The sequence below is a fragment of the Zalophus californianus genome, chromosome 4 (genome assembly GCF_009762305.2).
Source record: "Zalophus californianus isolate mZalCal1 chromosome 4, mZalCal1.pri.v2, whole genome shotgun sequence".
Classification (NCBI taxonomy): Eukaryota; Metazoa; Chordata; class Mammalia; order Carnivora; family Otariidae; genus Zalophus; species Zalophus californianus.
This window is the reverse complement of record NC_045598.1, coordinates 126,513,641-126,538,481: the sequence shown is the minus strand read 5'-3', so window position 1 is coordinate 126,538,481 and position 24,841 is coordinate 126,513,641. Positions and strand designations below refer to the sequence as shown.

General features: G+C 37.7%; 2 protein-coding genes across 7 annotated transcripts in view; one reads left to right on the top strand and one right to left on the bottom strand.

Moving 5' to 3' along the window:
- Positions 1-471: 471 nt before the first annotated feature.
- Positions 472-24,841, bottom strand: part of LOC113935294 (serine/threonine-protein kinase Sgk3) — a 139,251-nt gene continuing 114,881 nt past the window's right edge. For all 6 annotated transcript variants that reach the window (XM_027617079.2, XM_027617088.2, XM_027617069.2 and 3 more), the window contains 7 exons: positions 23,534-23,646; positions 23,402-23,438; positions 22,730-22,816; positions 11,916-12,011; positions 9,752-9,907; positions 6,415-6,504; positions 472-3,021 (listed from right to left, as the gene is read on the bottom strand). In XM_027617079.2, coding sequence (XP_027472880.1) covers positions 2,851-3,021; positions 6,415-6,504; positions 9,752-9,907; positions 11,916-12,011; positions 22,730-22,816; positions 23,402-23,438; positions 23,534-23,646 — 750 coding nt within the window. In that variant the 3' untranslated portion in view covers positions 472-2,850. The remainder of the gene's footprint in view (positions 3,022-6,414; positions 6,505-9,751; positions 9,908-11,915; positions 12,012-22,729; positions 22,817-23,401; positions 23,439-23,533; positions 23,647-24,841) is intronic.
- LOC113935313 (cyclin-dependent kinases regulatory subunit 2-like) lies at positions 20,564-21,565 on the top strand. Its single transcript, XM_035727230.1, has one exon. The coding sequence runs from the start codon at positions 20,777-20,779 to the stop codon at positions 20,987-20,989; it is 213 nt and encodes a 70-aa protein (XP_035583123.1). The 5' UTR covers positions 20,564-20,776; the 3' UTR covers positions 20,990-21,565.

Genomic DNA, 24,841 nt, shown 5'->3' with positions numbered 1-24,841 from the left:
TAGTCAAGATGCCTGACACTCATCTATGTACTTTTAGGATTTTATAATAAAAGAACAATCACCTTGGGATATGGAATAACCTGTAAAAATCAATAAAAGTAAAAACCAATCTTAAAGGCAAGTGGCAGAAAATCCCACTTTTAAAACAGACTTAACTTCCAAACTACATATATGAGGAATTAAGTCATCAATTTCAACAGTTTATTGAAAAAGTCATTCTAATATCACAAATTTTCCTGTAATACTCACTCCCACTTTTCATACAGTAACATCTGTGTAGTTTTTTTTTTTTTAAGATTTTATTTATTCATTTGACAGAGAGCGAGCCAGCGAGAGAAGGAACACAAGCAGGGGGAGTGGGAGAGGGAGAAGCAGGCTTCCCACAGAGCAGGGAGCCTGATGCAGGGCTCGATCCCAGGACCCTGGGATCATAACCTGAGCCAAAGGCAGCTGCTTAACCGACTGAGCCACCCAGGTGCCCTATCTGTGTAGTTTTTTAATATTATGACTGTGAATAATTACTAGTTAAAGGTAGGCTAAAAGACACTGGTAATGATAAGTTTTTATAGTGATCAAATTTTACAGTAATAAATATTTGAAATATTTAAACCACCTTTTAAATGTTCCATTGCTAAAATTATATCCAAACAGTGTTTGTTGGCTCTGCAAATATCTTAAGTTCAAAAATTATTTTGGCATGTAAAAATTTTGAACGGAGAACCTGCTTCCAGTCTCTATCTACATCATTTAGCACCTCCCCCCAGGTATGCTGAAAACTTGTCAACTTCAGTGTGTACTATGCTGTAACAATGGCTGGGAAGCTCTTCACTATACCATATGCAATAAAATAAGAGGTATGGATAACACGAAGAATGTTAGGGATTCTTCACTCAGACCCTTGAATTTATTTTGGCAATAGCCATGAAATGGTTCAACTATTCAAAGGGCACACGTTTTTTCCTAAAAGACTTAGCATGCTATGACAGAGAAAATAAACTTGAAACTTGGAAGATGTTTATTCCCTGAATATTAAATATGTCAGCCGCTGATAATCTAGATAATCTTTTATGTGTGTCCAAATATAAAGTTTTATACTTTTATCCCTCACATATACAAATAATTCATTTTTGTAATGACTTTTATAAACCATCACCAATTTAATTTAAAATAATGACAGGAATTAGATGCTTATTAATCTTTTTGCTAGTTTTATTATACTTTAAGATTTGTATTTCTTGTGATCCAATAAACATCAGCATATTTAAATTTGTTCTTAAAAATATACAATATTGCACTTTAATTTTTGGCAGTTTAATTAAGGAGTGGCTGAGTAAAAAAAAATCATACAAGAAACTAGTTTTTGTTTTGCTTTATAATAAGCAAAGAACTTTGTGTAAAAGCAGAACTTACAGTAGTGCCAAATAAACCACATATTTACAGTGTTGCTATTACAGTCTTACCTCTAAAGGAAGATTCAGTGTATTGGATGCAAACATTATTAATCTAACAAAAGTACACCCCCCTCCCATTTTGCTGAACATTTTTAAGCCAAAGGGTATGTGAAATGCTTTTGTGATTCCTTTCTCAAGAGAAAATACATGGAAAGAATGCTTGTTCCTGAAGCATAATAAGTTGGTCCCTAAACTTTCACGATGTTTCCTACATGACTTGAAAAATTTCTTCTCTAAGAAGCTGAATTCCAAGGCAAGCATTCTTTTTTAGTTTTTCTGTATTCTCTTTTATAATGATAAATACACAGTTTGCTTTTAGTATGATTTTAAGGTGAGTTTCCTGTGCTTTTTCTAAGACAAAAAAGATACTGACATTTCATCTGCCTGAATCATTTTTAACTTTTGTTACACTGTAGTGAAATATATATACTGACCAAGAATTTGCTATTCTATTTTTTATATTCCCAATTAGGTAAATACTCTAGAAGGCTCACTATTTTTCACTAATAACCAATTAGAAAGACAGTTTGAACAGCTTTTTGCAAAAGCAAATACCGAGATTTAGGCCTACTTAACAACATAAAGACCAGAAAGAACATAAATAGAACGTATTTGTAATATAAATACATGACACAGAGACATTCATTTTTGGCACCACCTAAAAAAAAATCCAGTAGTATTTTATTACCCTTCAGATCTTTGGGAATATTTTAAACTTTCTAACTATTAAGCCTTTACTTTTCTTCCAGAGAAAAATAATTCACAAATTTGAATTGGTATTTCAAAAGCAATGGGTCTCCTTTTGTTATTTCTTAATTTGATCTGCAGAATGAACACTTATTCAAAGTGTTAACTCACAGCCCATGTGTTAACTATGCTTTTACATTTTAATCCTACCAAGAACTGATTATGTCAAAGAATGACTTATCATGGAAAGATGTGGTTTCTTCTTAAACAACCACATACCAATTGCATAGTTCTGATCTGAGAACAAAGGTCAAAGTAGAGAGTTACAAAGGCATTAATGTCATGTTAACCAAACTGAAACAGGCTGTTGAAAAATAGTCTGTCTTGGGTAGATGTTAGTGTAAACTGAGGGGGGAAAACAGTCATTAGCAAAATGTTTTCTTTAAAAATAGGTTAATGCTGAGAACAATAGCTTTTAAAACTCTTTAAAAATAAGCTTAATAAACAATAATAGAAATTTTAATTCAAAACTTAGCTCTTTGAAATGCCCTATTTTCTTGCATACAGCAGAAAATACATTTTTCATAGTTTTTAACATTACATGTAAAAATGAGGCACTAGTTAAACATATTTGAATATATTCACACAAAGAGGAGTTTCAGTCTCATCTGTAGGCTTATATTTGCTCAATGGTTTCTGGATGGCAAACTGTTCACAAAAATAAATCTTCTGAAGGAGGTGCGTAAGAGAAACCAACGAATGCATCATCTGCCTCCAGCACACTGGCGTTCACTATAGAATAGTCAGAAGACACACACACAGAATACGGAACTGTTTCTTCCGTAAATGCTGCATCAAAGTTCCTGATATCATCTGGTCCTGCCTAAAACATCAAAAGCATATTATTATTCACCTTAGCTTGTTTTTCACTAATTTAGTCTTTCATTAAAACCACTTCATGAATTTATATATTTATTCCTGGCAAGTTTAGATGTCTTCCTACTTCACCATTTCTTTGAAACAGTTTCTGCTTTTCCTTTCCAGAGTTTACTATTTAGGTGAGGTTATCTGTCCTTCTAGCAAAGTTCTTGTTGGAAGTGGGGGGAGACAAGGGTGAGGTAAGCTAGCATAACAAAGTCCTTACCTATGGTAACTTGAACCTCAGGCCCTGCAACTGACCCCCTCTCTCTCTACCCAGCACCACCTCTAAGTTTAGAAAAGGAGTCCAGGTAGGTTTTCAGGATGGCACTTTTCACTTGAGCTCCCATCAAATGCTTGCCCATCTAGTTTCTGTACTCTGGTTAGGTGAAGCCTTTTGAGGAGAATAAAGGGGCATTAAATAAAACTGTGCTACAAAGGTCATTAGGCATTTGGCTAGGACACCTTAGCTGTAGAGGCCTAAAGAAGCTGGGAACCCGGGAAGTAAAGCATGGCAGCTTCTTGATGGAAGCAGTTCTTCGTCTTCCTTTACAAATCTGGTACAAACTACCGCACTTTCCCCTTCTGACGTATTTGCAGATAAAAACTGAGACACAAATCCCAGTGACTCACTCTTAGAACTCATCCCTGAATCTCTAGGTTATCTCTGCTCTAAGCGGGAGGGAATCCTTAGCATGTCTAGGTCAGCAAGTCTAACCGAGGTGAACAGACAAGGATCCAAGGCAGGTACTCTAAGCCAAGGATACAGTTAGCCTGGTAGGTCTATAAACAGCAGAGCACAGACAAGGGAAACCCAGAATGCTAGATCCCTCAATATGAGAAATTCCTCCACAGAGGAAGAAGAATACTACAAGTTGTATTTATGTGTATATATAAAATGTCATCAAATTCTTACATGGAACCCCAGAAGCATGGGCTTTGGAATAAGACTAAGCTTTGAATTCTGGCTATGAAATTTGCTGGCTCTAATTTTTTTTTTTTTTGCTAGCTTTAATTTTTTATATAAATTATCCTATCTCTGTTTCCACTCCTGTAAGTAAGAATACTACCACCTACCTGTTAAGGTGTTGTGAGGATCTGATGTGTTAATACACAAAATTCCCAGAATCTGACATGTAGAAGGTGTTCAGTGAATGATGGCAAATGTTCTTTTACTTGACTTTATAGATATTTTATGAATGCTCTTAGGGCTCATGGCTAGTACTGACAGGGATAACACTGTATTGCTTATGTTAAGAGTGAGGGAAGGATCTGTCTTCGAAGAGCCCGAGCTCAAATTCTAGTTCTTTAAACTCTGGGAAACTTATTTAACCTTTTCTGTGCCTAAGTTAACTCATCTGTAATATATGGAAAATAGCAGTACTATTTCATAGAATTGCTGTCAGAGTTAAATAAAAGGATGCAAGTACTGAGAACAGAGTAGGAGAACGTCTACATTAACATCCTCTAACTTTCTGATCTTTATTAATCCGTTAAGTGGAAAATGGTAACCTATTAGAGTTTGTCAGTGAATTTGAACATCTTTCCATATATTTAAAAGCCATCTGTATTTATTTTTCTGTAACTGCGTATTTTGTGTCTTTTGTCCATGTTTTTACTGGTCATTGGTCTTTTTTCTCATTGACTTGTAAGAATGCTTTATGTGCTAAAGAAATCTTCCCCAGTTTGTTATTTGCAGTGTTGTTGTTTTTTTTTCTTTCTTACCATGTAGACATTTCTAAATTTAATGTGGCCAAATTTACCAATTTCTTCTGTGGCTTCTTGGTTGTGGATCTTGCTTTAAAAAATTTTATTAGTCAAAAAGAGTGGGGATCCAAATGGAGGTACTGACTCTGAAGTCAACATTGTTTCCATTTCCAGTACTGCTTAGGAGTACCTAACTCTTTAATGTGCCTGATGACATATTTATTTGAGCTAAACTAAACTCAGTAAGACTTTCAATATAAAAATAAAAATAAAATAATTTTTAAAGGTCCTAGGTTCTTAGTGCAAACTCTAGAAATTAGGGACAGAAACTGTCCTTAATGGAGTCACTTCTGGATAAGCTATATGAAATAAGGCAATCTACAAATATTGTTAATAGGTGTACAGTGTCACACCTATTAAATATTACTAGTCATAAGCTATGCACTGAAACAAACCTTTAACAAAATGAGTAGACTAAGTAATATTTTCCTGAAGCAATTTCCTTATTCTGCACTAATTTACTAAAAAAGTATGTCATGAATTTCACAACACCAAAACACTTTAAATAAAGGAAAAAAAAATTCACCTATGATCCCGCAACCCCAAATCAATCTTGGTTTATATTATACTCTCTCCTAGTCCTTACCTGTTATTTTTACTGCTATAATAACACGTCACAAAAATTGCCATGTTTATTTTATAGTATAAGGACTGTCATGTTTTTGTTTAACATTATAAGGATTTTCTAAGTGCCTGCTCATTTTTACATTTATTATTATTACCATTCACTTAATGAGAAAAGGCAATCGAGCATAAGAAAGCATAGATAGAATAGTGATTTTGAAATGCACAGATTTGAATCCTTGCTCTGCTACTTTTTAATCCAGCTATGTGGCATCTCTGACTTTCCATTTCTTCATTTATAAAATATGTGTAATAAGAAGGACAACAACGGTAACTTGGTAGCATAAGGAATAAATTACATATTTTAATGCATAAAAGTATATGCCTAAAGATATAGCCATCAATAGTAACATCATTATTGGCCTACTGATGATTATTAAAAATTTCCCTACTGTTCTGTATTTATTTCCCCAAATTTTCAACATCGTAACATTGTAAACAGATCTTTGATGAAACTTTCCTTTAAAAAAAAAAAAATCTTTAGGTAAAATGTTTCCATCAGTTGATTTAACAAGTCAAGCTAACATGAACATTTTATTTTCCAAAAAGGTATCTAACAATTCACAGTACCATTAATGTTTGCCTGTGCTTGGTTTTGTATCATTCTAGAAAAAAATGTGCATTAATGTTACTTAAAATGTTTGTTGATTTATAGGCATGAGACACCTCACTTACTTAATTTGCATCTTTTTTTTAATCTAATGAGCTCATCCCTTTTTATACATGTTCCAAAGAAACACTTCATAATTACTATGCTAAAAGATACTTTTACCAATGTAATATAATTTTACTGGTCATCTTGAAGTTATCAGTGCACTAGATAAACCCCGAGAGACATATTTTCAAATAATGGTACTGATGATTCAGTTTCATTCACATTAGACTTTGAGATCTATTGCTAAAATTATGATGAACTACAGTTCTACATTTCACTAGTTCAGAAAATAAGATGTGGATAGACACTTACCACATTAGGATTGAATGGTGGTGGAATCCTCTTTTGCACAAGATCAGTCCAGCTGAGTGATTCAAAAAAAGGATGATTCTGAATTTCAAGCTAGAATGTTAAAGAAATACATAATTTTTTTTTACTAATGTTGAAAAATACAATTAAGTACTCACTGAATAATTATATGAAGCCAAATCATTACCACTTTGTCCCTCAATAATTCTTTTTAGGTACATGCTAATGGTATTCATGCGGCAAGATAGTGTAGTGGAGAGACTACCACCAGAGCAGACAGGACAGTTATTCAGAATGACCAACCTAAGTTATATCCTCTTCACAGTCATAATTTCTTTGTAGGTAAAATGGAGTTAACATTTGTCTTAGACACTTCACATGCAATTTTAAGGACTAGTGAAAAATATGGAAATAAAAGAGATATGAAAAGAATAAGGCACAAGGTGCCTGGGTGGCAGTCAGTTAAGCATCCAACTCCTGGTTTCGGCTCAGGTTGTGATCTCAGGGTCGTGGAATCAAGCCCCACACTGGGCTCTGCGCTCAGCACAGAGTCTGCTTAAGGCTCTCTCTCCCTCTCCCTGTGTCCCTCCCCTCCATGCTCTCTCTCTCAAATAAATAAATAAACCTTAAAAAAAAAAAAAGAAGGCACTACATAGGCACAAAGGATTGTAATTATTATCTGAATGGGAGAGGTAAAAAAGAAGTTAGGTAAGAGAGTTTTTTTACACACTGGGGTAGAGGTAAAATCAAACTGATAAGTTATCGTACCAAGAAAAAAAAATTCTATTCTGGGTTAGTATGATCAAAGGCTGGCAGAGTATCAATTCCAGTTATTTTCCCTGCAAGGTGACACAAGAGTGTATAAAGTAGGATCCAACCTAGTTTGGTGGGTCTAAACAGCCTTTTTGGAGATGAAGTAATGTTTGATCAGAGGTGTGAAAGATGAGCAAAAGTTAGTCATATAAAAAATGAGGGGGAGAACATTCCAGGCAGAATACAAAGGTCCTGAGGTGGCAAAGAGGTGAGTTTGATCAAGAAAATGAGTCAAATATTGTTGCATTACAGGAAAGGATTGGGACTGTCACACAAGGGGAAGCCTGAGAGGCAAAGAGGTCAGATCATATTGGGTCTACATTAAGAATTTCGGATTTTATTCTAGGATTATGAGAAATCATGAGGGAGTTTTAGGAATGTCACAAATATGGGGGATTTTTGGTTTGTTTTTTAAGACCGCTCGGACTGTAACAGGGAAATGGACTGGAAAGCCATGAGCAAATGAAGGAAAAATAGCTATTGTTGTGGCCAAACACAAACTCAAAATGGTAGGGGTGCCTGGCTGGCTCAGTTTGTGGAGCCATGATTCTTGATCTCAGGCTTGTGGTTTTGGGCCCCAGGCTGGATGTACAGATTACCTAAAAATAAAGTCTTTAAAAAAAATAAGTTGAAAATGGCAGAAAAAGAGTAATCACAGTGTGAGTAGAAAAGTGTGTGGTTGTGGGAAAGATTTAGGAGGCAAATACAACAAGATCTGGCTGTCTGTTGAATATGACAGGAAGAACGAGAAGTCAAGAATGACTCAGATTTCTGACCTGAGGCACACAAAAGGGAAATGGCAGGAGTTTAATTTTGAACATGCTATGTTTGAAGTTCTCTCAAGAAATCCGAAGGGTGGTGCCGAATAGGCATATATCCCATTGTCCCGAGTTCAGAAGAGAGGTCTGGACTGGAGTTATAGACATGTGAGATGAAGACGAGAACCAAAGCCATTGGGCCAATTGAGACTGTCCAGGAAGAGAGCGCAGAAGAAGGAAAGAGGGTTTAGGACAACCACAAGGAACCACAACACTTAACCATCAGGTTGAAGAAAGGAGTTTACACAGGACATTACGGAAGAGGGCCCAGAAATACAGAAAGGAAAGCATGAGATGACTGTGGGATCTTGCGGAAGCCTATGGAACAAGAGTGTTGGAAGTTTATTTATTTTTTTAAAGATTTTATTTATTTGTCAGAGAGAGAAAGAGAGAGTGTGAGGACAAGCAGGGGAGCAGCAGGCAGAGGGAGAAACAGACTCCCCACTGAGCAAGGAGCCCGATGTGGGACTCAATTCCAGGACCCCGGGGTAATGGAGTGAGCCGAAGGCAGATGCTTAACCGGCTGAGCCACCCAGACATCCTGAATTTGTATGAGATTTAAATGAATTTAAAAGTTCATGTTCCCTGGGGCACCTGGGTGGCTCCGTTGGTTAAGCGTCTGCCTTCAGCTCAGGTCATGATCCCAGGGTCCTGGGATCGAGCCCCACATCGGGCTCCCTGCTCAGCAGGGAGTCTACTTCTCCCTCTCCCACTCCCCCTGCTTGTGTTCCCTCTCTCGCCGTGTCTATGTCAAATAAATAAATAAAATCCTTAAAAAAAAGTAAAAGTTCATGTTCCCCAATAGTTCATGAATTTACTGACATGTGAACATAACACCAGTGGCTACACAAGCAATTTAATTACCCTTTTTCTAAGGACTTATTTTTTTATTTTTATTTTTAAAGATTTTATTTATTTATTTGACAGAGAGAGAGAGACAGCGAGAGAGGGAACACAAGCAGGGGGAGTGGGAGAGGGAGAAGCAGGCTCCCCACAGAGCAGGGAGCCTGATGCGGGGCTCGATCCTAGGACCCTGGGATCACGACCTGAGCCGAAGGCAGACGCTTAACAACTGAGCCACCCAGGCACCCCATAAGGACTTTTTATTTTTAAGTAATTGCTACACCCATTGTGGGGCTCAAACCCACAACCCCAAGATCAAGAGTCACACACTCCATTTACTGAGCCAGCCAGGCACTCTTAATTGCCCTGATTTTTTAAAAAACCAAACAAACCTGTAGATTCTATAATTACCTCAGGGAGGTGTCACCAAATTCTCAGAAGAAAAAATGTTATTAAATGTTAGTTCAAGGCAAAATGTATTACCTCATGCAGACAGGAGGCATATTCAATAAATTCTTAAGTAAAATGATTTAAAAGGTTAGGTAACCAAAAAATGCATGCCACACATTTTTTAAAAAGGGAGGAAAATTCTTATAAATGAAAATCAAATAAATAACAGGGTGAGAAGGCAGGCTGTGAGGGGTGAAGAGGAGAGGCTCGAACTGTTACGAAGATCAAATGAAAAGCCGCCTTGTGCAAGTGCTTCAAACACTATAAACACTGGTGAGAACTGCTGGGACAAGCATGCTTCTTTTCCATGGTGCTGTTTAAGAGCTGTATTCGTCCCAGTAAATGCCACATAAAATAAGAATTTTTCTTCAAATCTTAAGCTTAAATAAAGCAGATACTGGGAAGGATGTACATACAAAGTCTTCTTTGGCACCAAGTCGATTTTGCCTGTCTTTTTCTAGGAGTTCTTCCAGAATGGACCAGGCTGTGAGGCTCACTCCTGGCCTCAAACTTAGGGGCTTGTGAAGAATATTGTCATACATTTCAGCAACATCTCGGCAATAAAAAGGAGGCTGGCGGGGGGAAAAAGGAAAATAGTGTTAATTAAGCTATGACGAAATAGGGTTAAAAGAGTGGATTTGGCCTTGCTCTACAGGGATCAGTCTGGGTCTGGACAGTTCTAGAAATGCACAGGTCTTGTGGGCATGTGTACATCTGCAGTGTGGTCTCCAATGTGAAGAGGGTTTAAAACCCAGCACCATGTAGAGCCCAACATGCGTTCACTGAATGTTCAAGAATACGCTGCAGACAGGTGTAAACTGTGAAACTTGTAATAGTATCTGCTTTAGAGAAAACCACCAACCTCATTAGAAGCATAAGGAAAGAACTACTGCACACAGAGATTCAACACAGATATAATATTAAATAATTTTTTGAGACTTGGGAATAAATGAATTAAAACAGAGATTTCCAGTAGAGATGGAGACATGAAGATAGTGCTCCTTCCTAAGTACTTTGGGTAATAACAGCATTACGGGTACACTGTGCAGAATTACAATTCACAGCCTAAGCCCTGTACAGCTTCAACATGAGGATTAGCCAGTTTATTGTCGAGTTAATTTTTAAACTAAAAATAATTTTTAAAGTTAAGGCAGTTATATAGCCTGTCACTTTCTTTTTTACAGGAAAGCAAAACATTTTTACTTTTTAAAATCCAACTTTATTTTTAAAAAGTTCATGTGTCATTAGTGAAATCTATGTTTCAAATGTTCCCTTTTGAATCAATTGCATTTTATATACAATGACAGTATTTTCCACCTTCAGAGTCCTCTAAAGAAATTTAAAGGATTCAGAAATATCTGGACAGCAAATACTCAGCGTTTAAAGAAAGTAAGGTATATCAGTTTTTCCAAGTCACTATAATGAGAACACTAAATCTTTTAGTAAGCAAGGGCAAAAAAGAGACAGTGTTGGTTGCCATAGGAATCTATCATTCAAAGTTAGCAACACAAGACAAATGCTCTAACATGTACCTCATGTGTTGGATTTCAATGAGAGCTCCCCAGTTTTTTGGGGGGGAAACCCCACACAAAACAAAAAGTGAATCAAAAAAACCAAGCCCCAGCTCAGGTCTCTGCTGATGATAGTATTTAGCTTAGTGTGATCAGCAGCATGGGTGATGAGTGCATGGTCCCCAGCATGGGGCTGCTGGACACTCATGGGATCACAAAAAGACTTTAGAAACTACTCTAAATATCTCAAAAAGTATGAAGAAAAATTGGTCCTATAAGAATATGTAAACTAACCAAAGTGCCTAAATTGCTTGCTTTTGGTTGGAATGATATATATTTTTAAAGTTTATTTATTTTTTTAGTAATCTGTACACCCAACATGGGGCTCGAACTCAAGATCCCAAGATCAAGAGTCACATGCCCCTCCAACTGATCCAGCCAGGCACTCCTGGTTGGAATATTAATTACCGTAGTAAAACAATTTTACACACATTAATCAGAAGCACTGGTTGGCCTTATGTGTCTTCAATTAATAAAAACTGAGGTAAATGATTTCATAGTGAATATACTTTTTCAATAAAATCTAGTAATGTTTTTGGTAAAGGGAATAGAGGGTTTCTTATTGGCGGAAAAAGTGAAGCACCAGTTATTAATCCTATAAAAATAAAATACAAGGCAAAACCCAAAAGATATGATCTTCTAATTAATACAGAAATCTTCTTTCCATCTTTTTGAAATTGGGCAGAATGATGACGGGTAAACTGTATGAAAGTGAATAATATTAATGTTATAGCTAGTGTCTATTTCTAAAAAATGCCAAGCTGGATGAGAATATTGATTAGTGTAAGTAGTGATTAGTGTAACAGTGAAAAAAAATTAAAAGACCAGTAACAAAGGAAAAGTTTTTCCTTTTGTATATATCCCCAATGTGATTCTGGATTCATTTAACCAGGTTACTACTACTGCTCAATCAGTGTTATCTAAGAGTCCTCGGGATTATTAAAAAAGAGAGACAACTCAAAATAATGAAAATAAATTGGAACAATAATGAGAGAGCAGAAATACATACCAATCCATACAGCATTTCATAGAGAACAGCACCAAGGCACCACCAATCTACAGTATTGTCATAGGGCTGTTTTCGGATTACTTCAGGAGCAAGGTACTATGGAAAACATTAAATATTAGATCAACTGAATAAATAACTCATGATAAAATTTAGGAATAATTAAGAAATTTAACAAATTTAAGATGTCACTATGATGCTAAAAACATATTATCTAGATTTTTAATTGGTTGGGTATGCTCATCCTATACCAGGGGTTCTCAGGCAGTAGTATTCTTCAGAATCATGTGGCACATTTTTCAAAATACACATATTCAAGCACTTCCCCCCACAAACTGTGATGCAATTAGGGCAAACAGAAGAGGACAACAAATGTAGAAATCTGTAATACTATGTAAACTAGGTATTGGGCTGAGGGGGCAGAGAGAGTCTTTCACAAGATTATTTTAGAAATTCCTCTGATCATTACTCATAATTGTTTCTCTTGAAGAAAGAATTTTTAATGCGGCAATTATAATCCATTTTCCCCTTCATTTAAAGAAAAAAGAATGTGAATTGCATTGTTATTAGAGAATTATAACAGTAACTACTATTAATCACCATAGTAATTACTGTAATTACTATATAATTCTCTAACATATTATTTAGAAAAGTGTAAGTTATTAGATGGCTATGCACATTTTATTTGTAAAACATTTAAACATAATTTCACACATATAAAATGGTGAATTTGAATTCGAGATTGCAAAATATGTATTTTCTCTTCCCATATGAAGGAAATAATTTCTTCTTAGGCTTTTTTTTTAATGTGATCCAAAAAAATGGCAAAATATATTAAAAGGGTTTAGTAATTTCTGATTACATTTAGATTTGGAGGACCAAAAAAAACTTGTTTCCTCTCTTAAAACTACAGGACTTAAAGATTTTGATAACTTGGGGCGCCTGGGTGGCTCAGAAGGTTAAGCGTCTGCCTTTGGCTCAGGTCATGATCTCCAAGTCCTGGGATCGATACCCGCATTGGGCTTCCTGCTCAAAAGGGAGTCTGCTTCTCCTTTTTCTGCCTTGCCCCACTGCTCCTGCTCTCTCTCTCTTTCTCTCTCGCTCTGTATCTGTCTCAAATGAATAAATAAAATTCTTAAAGGAAAAAGATTTTGATAACTATACAATCGATACACATTCAAGATAGTCCAAGATGGCGGAGGAGCAGGAGACCTTAGTTTCACCTGGCCCCAGGAATTCAGCTAGTAGCTATCAAATCATTCTGAACACCTGCAAACTCAACTGGAGATCTAAGAAAAGAATTGCCGCAACTCCACAAATAGAAAAGCAGCCACTTTCTGTAAAGGAGGAGGTACGGAGAAGTGAATCCGAGGGGATATATAGGAAGATTAACCATGGGTGGAGGGAGCCTCCCTCGGCCAGCACCGGAAAGTAACAGACCAGTGAGTACAAAATCAGAACTTTTAGAAGTCTGCTCCGGAGAGGGATGTCCCTGCTTGAAAGGTGCAGAGGTGGTGAAATGGGGTGGAATCCTAGGTGGGACTGAGGATCCCAAGGGTCACAGGGAGATCGCGGTGCCTGAGTGGGGCAGAGCTCCCAGGCATTGGACTGGGGAAGCCAGCAGCAATCAGAGAGCCTAGGAATGGGCTCTCAGCTCAGAAGTGGGCTCTGAGCTCAGGGTTGCCATATACCGCAAACCCAGGCATGGTCGGGCGAGTCCAGCAAGCAGTAGATCCTCTGCGAGACTCCCTCCGCCTCCCCCGCAGAGGAGCGGCACGAGTGCGCAACCCAGCAGTTTGCAGAATTTGGAGGCTCCAAACCTAGTCACGTGCCCGAGACAGAAACAGTCACGGGCTGGGTGAGCAAGGAGTGTGGCGGAAGACCAGGGAGACAAGAGTGACTGACTGCTTTTCCCCGAAGGTGCACTGAAGAGTGGGCCCCTAGCTTTGGGCTCCAGGTAGGGAGGTTGGTAGGGAGAATGGGAGGCCGCCATTTTCATTCTCATCCTCTAAAGCAGCCTGGAAAGCCTTCAGGGAACAAAAGTCATTTGGAGCAATCTGGAGAGGATTACTTAGCCTGGGCCCCTGGCAAGGACAGTGCAGTTCTTCCCCGGCAAAGACACCTGAGAATCAGTGCAACAGGCTCCTCTCCCAGAAGATCAGCAAGAACATTCAGCTAAGACCGAGTTTACTGATCAGAGAACTGGAAAACTCCAGCGCTACAGGAAAATAGTATATAGAATACATGTTTCCCCCCCCATGATTTTTTAGTCTTCCAATTTTAATTTTTTTCACTCCTTTTTCAAACAATTTCTTATTTTATCAACTTATTTTTTTTTTATATTTTTATTTATTTATTTAACAGAGATAGAGCGCACAAGAAGGCAGAGCAGCAGGCAGAAGGAGAGGGAGAAGCAGGCTTCCCGCTGAGCAAGGAGCCCGATTTGGGGATCGATCCCAGGACCCTGGGATCATGAACTGAGCCGAAGGCAGACGCTTAACTGACTGAGCCACCCAGGCACCCCTATTTTATCAACTTTAAAAAAAGTCTTTTTTTTCATTTTTACACTTACATTCTATCCTTTTTGTATTTAATTTTATGTGTGTGTGTTTGTGTGTGTGTATGTTTTTCTTTCTTTACAATTTTGGGATGCAGTTTCTTCTAACAAACAGACCAAAATACACACAGGATCCAGTGTATCTGTTCTGTTCACCTGGTTATTTTCTTTTTTTAAGATTTTATTCATTTATTTGAGAGAGAGAATGAGGGTGAGAGAAAGAGCACATGGCGGGGAGGGTCAGAGGGAGAAGCAGACTCCCTGCTGGGCAGGGGAGCCCGATGCAGGACTCGATCCCAGGACTCCAGGATCATGACCTGAGTCAAAGGCAGTCGCTCAACCAACTGAGCCACCCAGGCGCCCTATTTTCTCTTTTTATATTTTTATTTTATTTTTTTTGGTTTCAGGTCTCTTCTGATTTATTTAGTGTATATTTCTGTGGGGGTCATTGTTGCCATTTTAGTATTTTGTTCTCTTGTTCATCTATTCTTCTCTGGACAGAATGATAAGATGGAAAACTCACCTCAACAAAGAACAAGAGGCAGTACTGACTGCCAGGGACCTAATCAGTATGGACATTAAGTAAGATGTCAGAACTAGAATTCAGCATAATGATTATATAGATACTAGCTGGGTTTGAAAAAAGCATAGAAGACACTAGAGAATCCCTTTCTGGAGAAATAAAAGAACTAAAATCTAATCAAGTCAAAATAAAAAAGGCTATTAATGAGATGCAATAAAAAATGGAGGCCCTAACTGCTAGGATAAATGAGGCAGAAGAGAGAATTAGTGATATAGAAAAACGAAATTATGGAGAATAAAGATGCTGAGAAAAAGAGATAAACAACTACTGGATCACAAGGAGAGAATCTGAGATAAGTGATACCATAAAGTGAAACAGTATTAGAATAATTGGGATTCCAGAAGAAAAAAGAAAGAGAGGGAGAGGGGTAGAAGGTATACTGGAGCAAATTACAGTGGAGAACTTCCCTAACCTGGGAAAGGAAGCAGGTATTCAAGACCAGAAGGCACAAACAAGTCCCCTCAAAATCAGTAAAAATAGGTGAACACCTCGACATATAACAGCGAAACTTGGAAATCTCAGAGACAAAGAAAAAATCCTGAAAGCAGCTCGGGACAAGAGCTCTGTAACCTACAAGGGTAGAAACATTAGATTGGCAGCAGACCTATCCACAGAGACCTAGCAGGCCAGAAAGAACTGGCATGATATATTCAGGGTAATAACCGAGAAAAATATGCAACCAAGAATACTTTATCCAGCAAGGATGTCATTCAAAAAAGAAGGAGAGAGAGAGAGCTTCCAGGACAAACAAATAAAAGAAATTTGTGATCACCAAACCAGCCCTACAAAAAATATTAAAAGTGATGCTCTAAGCGAAGAGAGAGCCCAAAAGTAACATAGACCAGAAAGGAACAGAGACAATATACAGAAACAGTCACTTTACAGGTAATACAATGGCACTAAATTCTACCTTTCAACAGTTACTCTGTATGTAAATGGGCTAAATGCCCTAATAGAAAGACACAGGGTATCAGACTGGATAAAAAGCAAGACCCATTGATATTCTGTCTGCAAGAGACTCATTTTAGACCCAAAGACACCTCCAGATCAAAAGTGAGGGGCTGGAAAACCATTTATTATGCTAATGGACATCAAAAGTAGCTAAGGTAACAATCCTTATAACAGACAAATTACATTTTAAACCAAAGACTGTAATAAGAGGAAGGATACAATATCATAATTAAAGTGTCTATCCAACAAGAAGATCAAACAATTGTAAATATTTATGCCCCTAACATGGGAACAACCAATTATATAAACCAATTAATAACAAGATTAAGGAAACACATTGATAACAGTAGGGAACTTTAACACCCCACTCACTGCAATGGACAGATCATCTAAACAAAAGATCAACAAGGAAACAAGGGCTCTGAATGACACACTGGACCAGATGGACTTCACAGATGTATTCAGAGCATACCAACCTACCAACCTAAAGTAACAGAATACACATTCTTCTTGAGTGCACATGGAACATTCTCCAGAATAGATCACATACTGGGTCGAAAATCAGGTCTCAACTAGTACCAAAAGATTGGGATCATTCTCTGCATATTTTCAGACCATAATGCTTTGAAACTGGAACTCAATCACAAGAGGAAATTTGGAAAGAACTCAAATACTCAAAGAGCATCCTACTAAAGAATGAATGGGTCAACCAGGAAATTAAAGAAGAATTTAAAAAATTCATGGAAACAAATGAAAATGAAAACACAACTGTTCAAATCTTTGGAATGCAGCAAAGGCAGTCCTAAGAGGGAAGTATATAGCAATACAAGCCTTTCTCAAGAAACAAGGTCTCAAATACACAACCTAACCTTACACCTAAAGGAGCTGGAGAAAGAACAGCAAATAAAGCCTGAACCCAGCAGGAGAATAAAATTAATAAAGATCAGAGCAGAAATAAATGAAATAGAAACCAAAAGAACAGGAGAACAGATTAATGTAACTGTGAGCTGGTTCTCTGAAACAATAAGATTGATAAACCCCTGGCCAGACTTATCAAAAAGAAAAGAGAAAGGACCCAAATAAATAAATCATGAATGAAAGGGGAGAGATCACAACCACCACCAAAGAAATACAAACAAGTATGAGAACATATTATGAGCAACTATATGCCAACAAATTAGACAATCTGGAAGAAATGGATGCATTCCTAGAGATGTATAAGCTACCAAAACTGAAACAGGAAGAAATAGAAAACCTGAACAGACCCATAACCAGCAAGGAAACTGAAGCAGTAATCAAAAATCTCACAACAGGGCGCCTGGGTGGCTCAGTCGTTAGGCGTCTGCCTTCGGCTCAGGTCATGATCCCAGAGTCCTGGGATCGAGTCCCGCATCGGGCTCCCTGCTCAGCGGGGAGCCTGCTTCTCCCTCTGCCTGTCTCTCTCTCTGTCTCTTATGAATAAATAAATAAAATCTTAAAAAAAAAAAAATCTCCCAACAAGACTCCAGGGCCAGATGGCTTCCCAGGGGAATTCTATCAAACATTCAAATAAAAATTAATATCTATTCTTCTGAAGCTGTTTCAAAAAACAGAAATGGAAGGAAAACTTCCAAACTCATTTTATGAGGCCAGCATTACCTTGATCCCAAAACCGAAGACCCCACCAAAAAAGGAGAATTACAGACCAATATCCCTGATTAACATGCATGCCAAAATTCTCACCAAAATCCTAGCCAATAGGATCCAACAGTACATTAAAAGGATTATTCACCACGTCCAAGTGGGATTTATTACTGGGCTGCAAGGGTGGTTCAACCTCTGCAAATCAATGTGATACACTACACATTAATAAAAGGACAAGAACCATATGATCCTCTCAACAGATGCAGAAAAAACATTTCACAAAGTATAGCAACATTTCTTGATTAAAACTCTTCACAGTGTAGGGATAGAGGATACATACCTCAATATGATAAATGCCATCTATGAAAAACCCACAGCAAATATCATTCTCAATGGGGAAAAACTGAGAGCTTTCCCCCTAAGGTCAGGAACACGGCAGGGATGTCCACTATCACCACTGCTATTCAACATAGTAGTAGAAGTCCTAGCCACAGCAATCAGACAACAAAAAGAAATAAAAGGCATCCAAATCGGCAAAGAAGTCAAACTCTCACTCTTTGCAGATGATATGATACTCTATGTGGAAAACCCAAAAGACTCCACCCCAAAACTGCTAGAACTCATACAGGAATTCAGTAAAGTGGCAGGATATAAAAGCAATGGACACAAATCAGTTGCTCTTCTATATACTAACAATGAGACAGAAGAAAGAGAAATTAAGGAGTCGATCCCATATACAATGGCATCCAAAACCATAAGATACCTAGGAATAAACCTAACCAAAGAGGCAAAGGATCTATACTCAGAAAACTATAGAATACTCATGAAAGAAACTGAGGAAGATTGGAAGAACAAATATTGTGAAAATGTCTATGCTACCTGGAGCAATCTACACATTTAATGCAATCCCTATCAAAATACCATCCACTTTTTTCAAAGAAATGGAACAAATAATCGTAAAATATGTATGGAACCAGAAAAGACCCCGAATAGCCAGAGGAATGTTGAAAAAGAAAAGCAAAGCCAGTGGCATCACAATTCAGGACTTCAAGCTCTATTACAAAGCTGCCATCATCAAGACAGTATGGTACTGGCACAAAAACATACACATACATCAATGGAACAGAACAGAGAGCCCAGAAATGGACCCTCAACTCTATGGTCAACTAATCTTTGACAAAGCAGGAAAGAATGTCCAATGGAAAAAGTCTCTTCAACAAATGGTGTTGGGAAAATTGGACAGCCCCATGCAGAAAAATGAAACTGGACCATTTCCTTACACCATACACAAAAAGAGACTCAAAATGGATGAAAGATCTAATGTGAGACAGGAATCAATCAAGATCCTAGAGGAGAACACAGGCAGTAACCTCTGTGACCTCGGCTGCAGCAACGTCTTGCTAGACACGTCTCCACAGGCAAGGGAAACAAAAGTAAAAATGAACTACTGGGACTTCATCAAGATAAAAAGCTTTTGCACAGCAAAGTAAACGGTCGACAAAACCAAAAGACAACCAACAGAATGGGAGAAGATATTTGCAAATGACACATCAGATAAAGGGCTAGTATCCAAAATCTATAAAGCATTTATCAAATTCAATGCCCAAAGAACAAATAATCCAATCAAGAAATGGGCAGAAGACATAAACAGACATTTCTCCAAAGAAGACATAAAATGGCCAATAGACATATGAAAGAAATGTTCCACATCACTCGGCATCAGGGAAATCCAAATCAAAACCTCAGTGAGATACCACCTCACACCAGTCAGAATGACTAAAATTAACAAGTCAGGAAATGACAGATTTTGGCGAGGATGTGGAGAAAGGGGAACCCTCATACACTGCTGACAGGAATGCAAGGTGGTGCAGTCACTGTGGAAAACAGTATGGAGGTTCCTCAAAACGTTGAAAATAGAGCTACCCTATGACCCAGCAATTGCACTACTGGGTATTTACCCCAAAGATACAAATGTAGCGATCCGAAGGGGCGCCTGCACCCCAATGTTTATAGCAACAATGCCCACAATAGCCAAACTATGGAAAGAGCCCAGATGTCCATCGACAGATGCATGGATAAAGAAAATGTGGTGTATATATATTCAATGGAATACTACTCATTTATCAAAAAAATGAAATCTTGCCATTTGCAACAACGTGGATAGAACTAGAGGGTATCATGGTAAGCGAAATTAGTCACTCAGGGAAAGACAGTTATATGATCTCACTCATATGTGGAATTTAAGAAACAAAACAGAAGATCAGAGGGGAAGGGAGGAAAAAATAAAACAAGAAGAAATCAGAGAGGGAGATAAACCCTAAGAGACTTAGTCATAGGAAACAAACTGAGGGTTGCTGGAGGGAAGGGGGTGGGGGAATGGGGTAACTGGATGATGAACATTACAGAGGGCACATGATGTAATGAGCACTGGGTATAAGACTGATGAATCACTGAACTCTACCTCTGAAATTAATAATACATTATAGGTTAATTGAATTTAAATAAAAAATAAAAATTAAAAAAAATTTAAAGGAGATAGAATTTACATAAAAATGTATCCACATTCCAAAAACCCAATATACATTCACAAAAAAATGTTTCTTCATACACAAACCAAACTAGAATGGTTACAAATATATCTAAGAGCTAGGGGTAGATTAGAAAAAGGAAGGAAAAAAAAACATTTCAAAGTATTTTTAATTATTTTTAACTTTTCTGATGTTGATTAAAAGTCTCATATGAGCCATTTTATCACACATTTCATCATGTTATTTGCGATTACTCTACAAAAAAGATGAAATACGGGGCGCCTGGGTGGCTCAGTCGTTAAGTGTCTGCCTTCGCTCAGGTCATGATACCAGGATCCTGGGATCGAGCCCCACATCGGGCTCCCTGCTCTGCGGGAAGCCTGCTTCTCCCTCTCCCACTCCCCCTGCTTGTGTTCCCTCTGTCTGTCTCTCTCTCTGTCAAATAAGTAAATAAAATCTTTAAAAAAAAAAAAAAAGGATGAGATACTACCTGGCTTCTAAGATCACTATAAATATATTAAAATTAGGATAGTTTAGAGTTGAGTCGTTGCTTTGGCCAGACCAGGACGTGTGGCCCGCTGCGCCCGCTCTTTGCACCCCGTCGCTCCCGCCCACCGGCAGGATGGCCCACAAGCAGATCTACTACTCGGACAAGTACTTCGATGAGCACTACGAGTACCGGCATGTCATGTTACCCAGAGAACTTTCCAAACAAGTCCCGAAAACCCATCTGATGTCTGAAGAGGAGTGGAGGAGACTTGGTGTCCAACAGAGTCTAGGCTGGGTTCATTACATGATTCATGAGCCAGAACCACATATTCTTCTCTTTAGATGACCTCTTCCAAAAGAGCAACAAAAATGAAGTCTATCTGGGGATCGCCAATTAAATCTTTTTCAAATTTAATGTATATGTGTATATAAGGTAGTATTCAGTGAATACTTGAAAAATGTACAAATTGTTGATCCAGACCTGTGCATGAGCTGTATTCTTCACAGCAACAGAGCTCAGTAAATGCAACTGCAGATAGGTTACTATAAGGTGTTTAAGATAAAATTTCTTCTAGTTGGTTTTTCTTTTAATATAAGTGCCTGTTTGACTTTACCTGTTACTTTTGTTAGTTTGTATGTTGCATTTTTCAAAAAAATAAATAAATAAAATTAGGATAGTTTAAAATAAACGAAATGTGTGTGTGTGTGCATGTGTGTGTGTGTATGTGTGTAGGGAGAGTAACAAGGCTTTAACATGACTTGTAAAGATTATTATTGTCTCAAATGGAAGGTTACATTTTCTGCTAGCTAACATGATTAGAAGATGAGATGTTCTGATTAATTCTGACTTGTGGTTTTCTTTTTCTTTATTTTTTTAAGATTTTATTTTTTTATCTGACAGACAGAGAGCGAGAGAGCACAAGCAGGGGGAATGGCAGGCAAAGGGAGAAGCAGACTCTCCGCTGAGCAAGGAGCCTGATGTGGGACTCGATCCCAGGACTCTGGAATCATGACCTGAGCTGAAGGCAGATGCTTAACCTAATGAGCCACCTAAGCGCCCTGACTTATGGTTTTCTTTCCTCCACATCCATTGCTTTCCTTTCTTCTGTTAAATAAATGGTTAATTTTATTATAAAATACTTTCATCACACAGAAAAAGAGAAAACAGAAACCAATATAGCTGCCACTAATTATAGGCAATGTCAGTATTTTGCCATATTTGCTCTAGCTTATATAAAAAAAGCTTTATTTAGATACTCACATACCATGCAATTTACTCATTTTAAAGTGTGTACTTCAATGGCTATTAGTATATTTAGAGTGGTGTAAACATTACAATTTTAGTACATTCTTCATTGTTGATTGGTGATTTTTAAAGGATCAGAAATCTAATCAAATGCTTTAAAAAGTCTAAGGTAAACTTTTAACATTAAAAACACGTAAGTATATGAGGGGATGGGGTAACTGGGTAAGGAACATGAAAGAGGGCACTTGGGCCGCCTGGGTGGCTCAGTTGGTTAACGGCTGCCTTCGGCTCAGGTCATGATCCCAGAGTCCTGGTATCGAGCCCCGTGCCGGGCTCCCTGCTCAGCGGAGAACCTGTTTCTCCCTCTCCCTCTGCCTGCCACTCTGCCTACTTGTGCTCTCTCTCTCTCTCTCTGTCACATAAATAAATAAAATCTTTAAAAAATTTTAAAAAAATAAAGAGGGCACTTGATGTAATGAGCATTGGGTGTTATATGCAACTGATGAATCACTAAGTTCTACCCCTGAAACTAATAATACACTACATGTTAACTAACTTGAATCTAAATGAAATCTAAAAAAACAAAAATAAAAACAAATAAGTATAATTTATATCTTTGTTGGGTTATCTGTGGTAGCCTACAATCACAATTAAAAATACTATCAATAAACTTTAAATGTTCTGAAGGGATGATTATCAGATATATACAAGTGGCTAAAAGCTTTCTGAAATGAGAGTTTTAGTCTACTTTTCTGATTCTGAGTATTGTATTTGCACTTCGTGATTCATTTTCGCATTTACACCTGATTATATAAACAACAAATGAGACATATTTCTTACCTCTGGTGTCCCACAAAATGTTGTAGTCGTGTCAGATATAGCAATTCCTTCTTTACAAAGCCCAAAATCTGTTAAGACAACATGTCCCTGACAAACAGAGGGGCAGTAAGATAAAACAACACATGGGCATAAGCTGACAATTTTTAAAACCATTTCACTTTGAAATAATTATAGACCCACAGGAAATTGCAAAAATAGTACAGTTTTGTGTACCCCTCACCCAGCTTTTCCTAATGCTGATAGCTTATATAACTGTAGAAAATATCAAAATTAGGAATGGTAGAATACTGTTAACCAGACTGTCCATTTTATTCAGTTTTCATTAATTTTTTTTACACATATGCCTTTGTGTGTGTGTGTATATATATGTGTGGTTCTATGCAATAGAGACGTGCAGATCTATGTAACTACCGCTACCATCAAGATAGAAAACTATCCACTACCCCAAAGAAACTGAGGATTCAGGCTACCCCTTTATCTTTGTATTCACCTATGCCCACTGTCCCTGTCACCTTGCAATCACTCATCTATTTTCCATCTCTACAGTTCTGTCATTTGGAGAATGTTACATAAATGGAATGATGCAGTGTGGAACCTTTGAGGCTGCCTTTTTTCCACCAAGCACAACAACGATTAAATTGAGAATTGGTAGATTTTTAAAAGAATACTTACTACTGAATCCAAAAGAATATTTTCTGGTTTCAAGTCTCTATTAAATTAAATGGAAAGAAAAGCAAAACTGAGTATTAACTGAAACAAAGTAATAAAAAAAGACGTTTTTACAAGAAATACATTAAAATGTACCTGTACACTATTTTGATGGAGTGCAAATAACCCAATGCACTGGCAATTTCAGCAGCATAAAACCTAGCTCTGTGTTCGGGAAAGGACCGTTCTCTCTGTAAGTGGAAAAACAGCTGTAAAATGGAAAAAGAAATGGGTATTAAGATCATTCACACATAAAGTAAAACAAATATATCCTCTAAATACAAAAACAGGATTTTTGTTACTCGGAACATGAGATAAAAATGCACCAAAGCACAGAACTGTGACTCTCCTTTGTGTTCCCTGCCTCGCAATCATTCTCTCTTCAACCACACATCTTTCTTTACCCTTGCTAACTTCAACTTGCTCGTCTCTCATTTACTCTTCAATCCCCAGCGTGGCTGTGTCCTCACCACTCTGGAAAAGATTATCAACCCAGACCAATGATCTGGATATTGCCATGGAGTCAATAAGGTCTTACTAGCCCTTTTTTTGACTGTGGTTTCACTTGGGAAACAAAACAAAACAAAACAAAACAAAAAAACCCACTATTCAGAGATTGGAAACAAGTGGCTGGCAGACCAAATATAACCCACAGATATAATGTGTTTGAGCCAAATGCTGTTTTTAGAAAAAATCTAAATTAACTGGTAACATTTAAAAAAATGGAGAAATTTTTTTGGTAAAAATTCAGGTTTGATTTCTTCTGGGAAAAAAAAAAAAAGGAAGCTCTGCAACATTAAGCCTCAATTCCAGTGTGGTAGCAAATGGCCAGGGCTGAGCAGCAGCTGGGCTCTCCAGTTCATTTCCTATACTCCTGAAATCATATTTTATTTCTTACTACCTGTCCTTTACTCATTAGGTTACCTGCCTGGGCGAAGTTTGCCCTAGGTCCTTACTCTAAGTTCCCGGGCTTCTTAAAACAAAGATCTCACCTTAGGGCTCCCCCTTCCCTGGAGAGTTCTGTATTGGCTCCTTTCCGGCCCCTTACACTGCAGGGATAGCGAGGTGTCTGTCCTCAGTTTCTCCACTGTTATTCTTTCTCCGAATACCCTGTCCAGGTAACCTAATCCATCCAGTGATTTTAAACCCCTCTATGTCGACGTCTTCCACGTGGACATACCCCACCTACACCTCTGCTTGGAGCTTCTCCTGCAAAGACTTGCCGCCTACTGCTCTTTCTTGAATATTTCACAAGCCAACAAATTCAACTTGTCTACAACAGAGCCCCTTGTCTTCTTTTACAGATTTACTGCTACTGTAGCTATATTCTATCCTTTAATGACATCACTTTCTACCCAGCCCTCTGAGCCATGGGAGGCAACAAGGTACAGTGAGAAGAGTCAA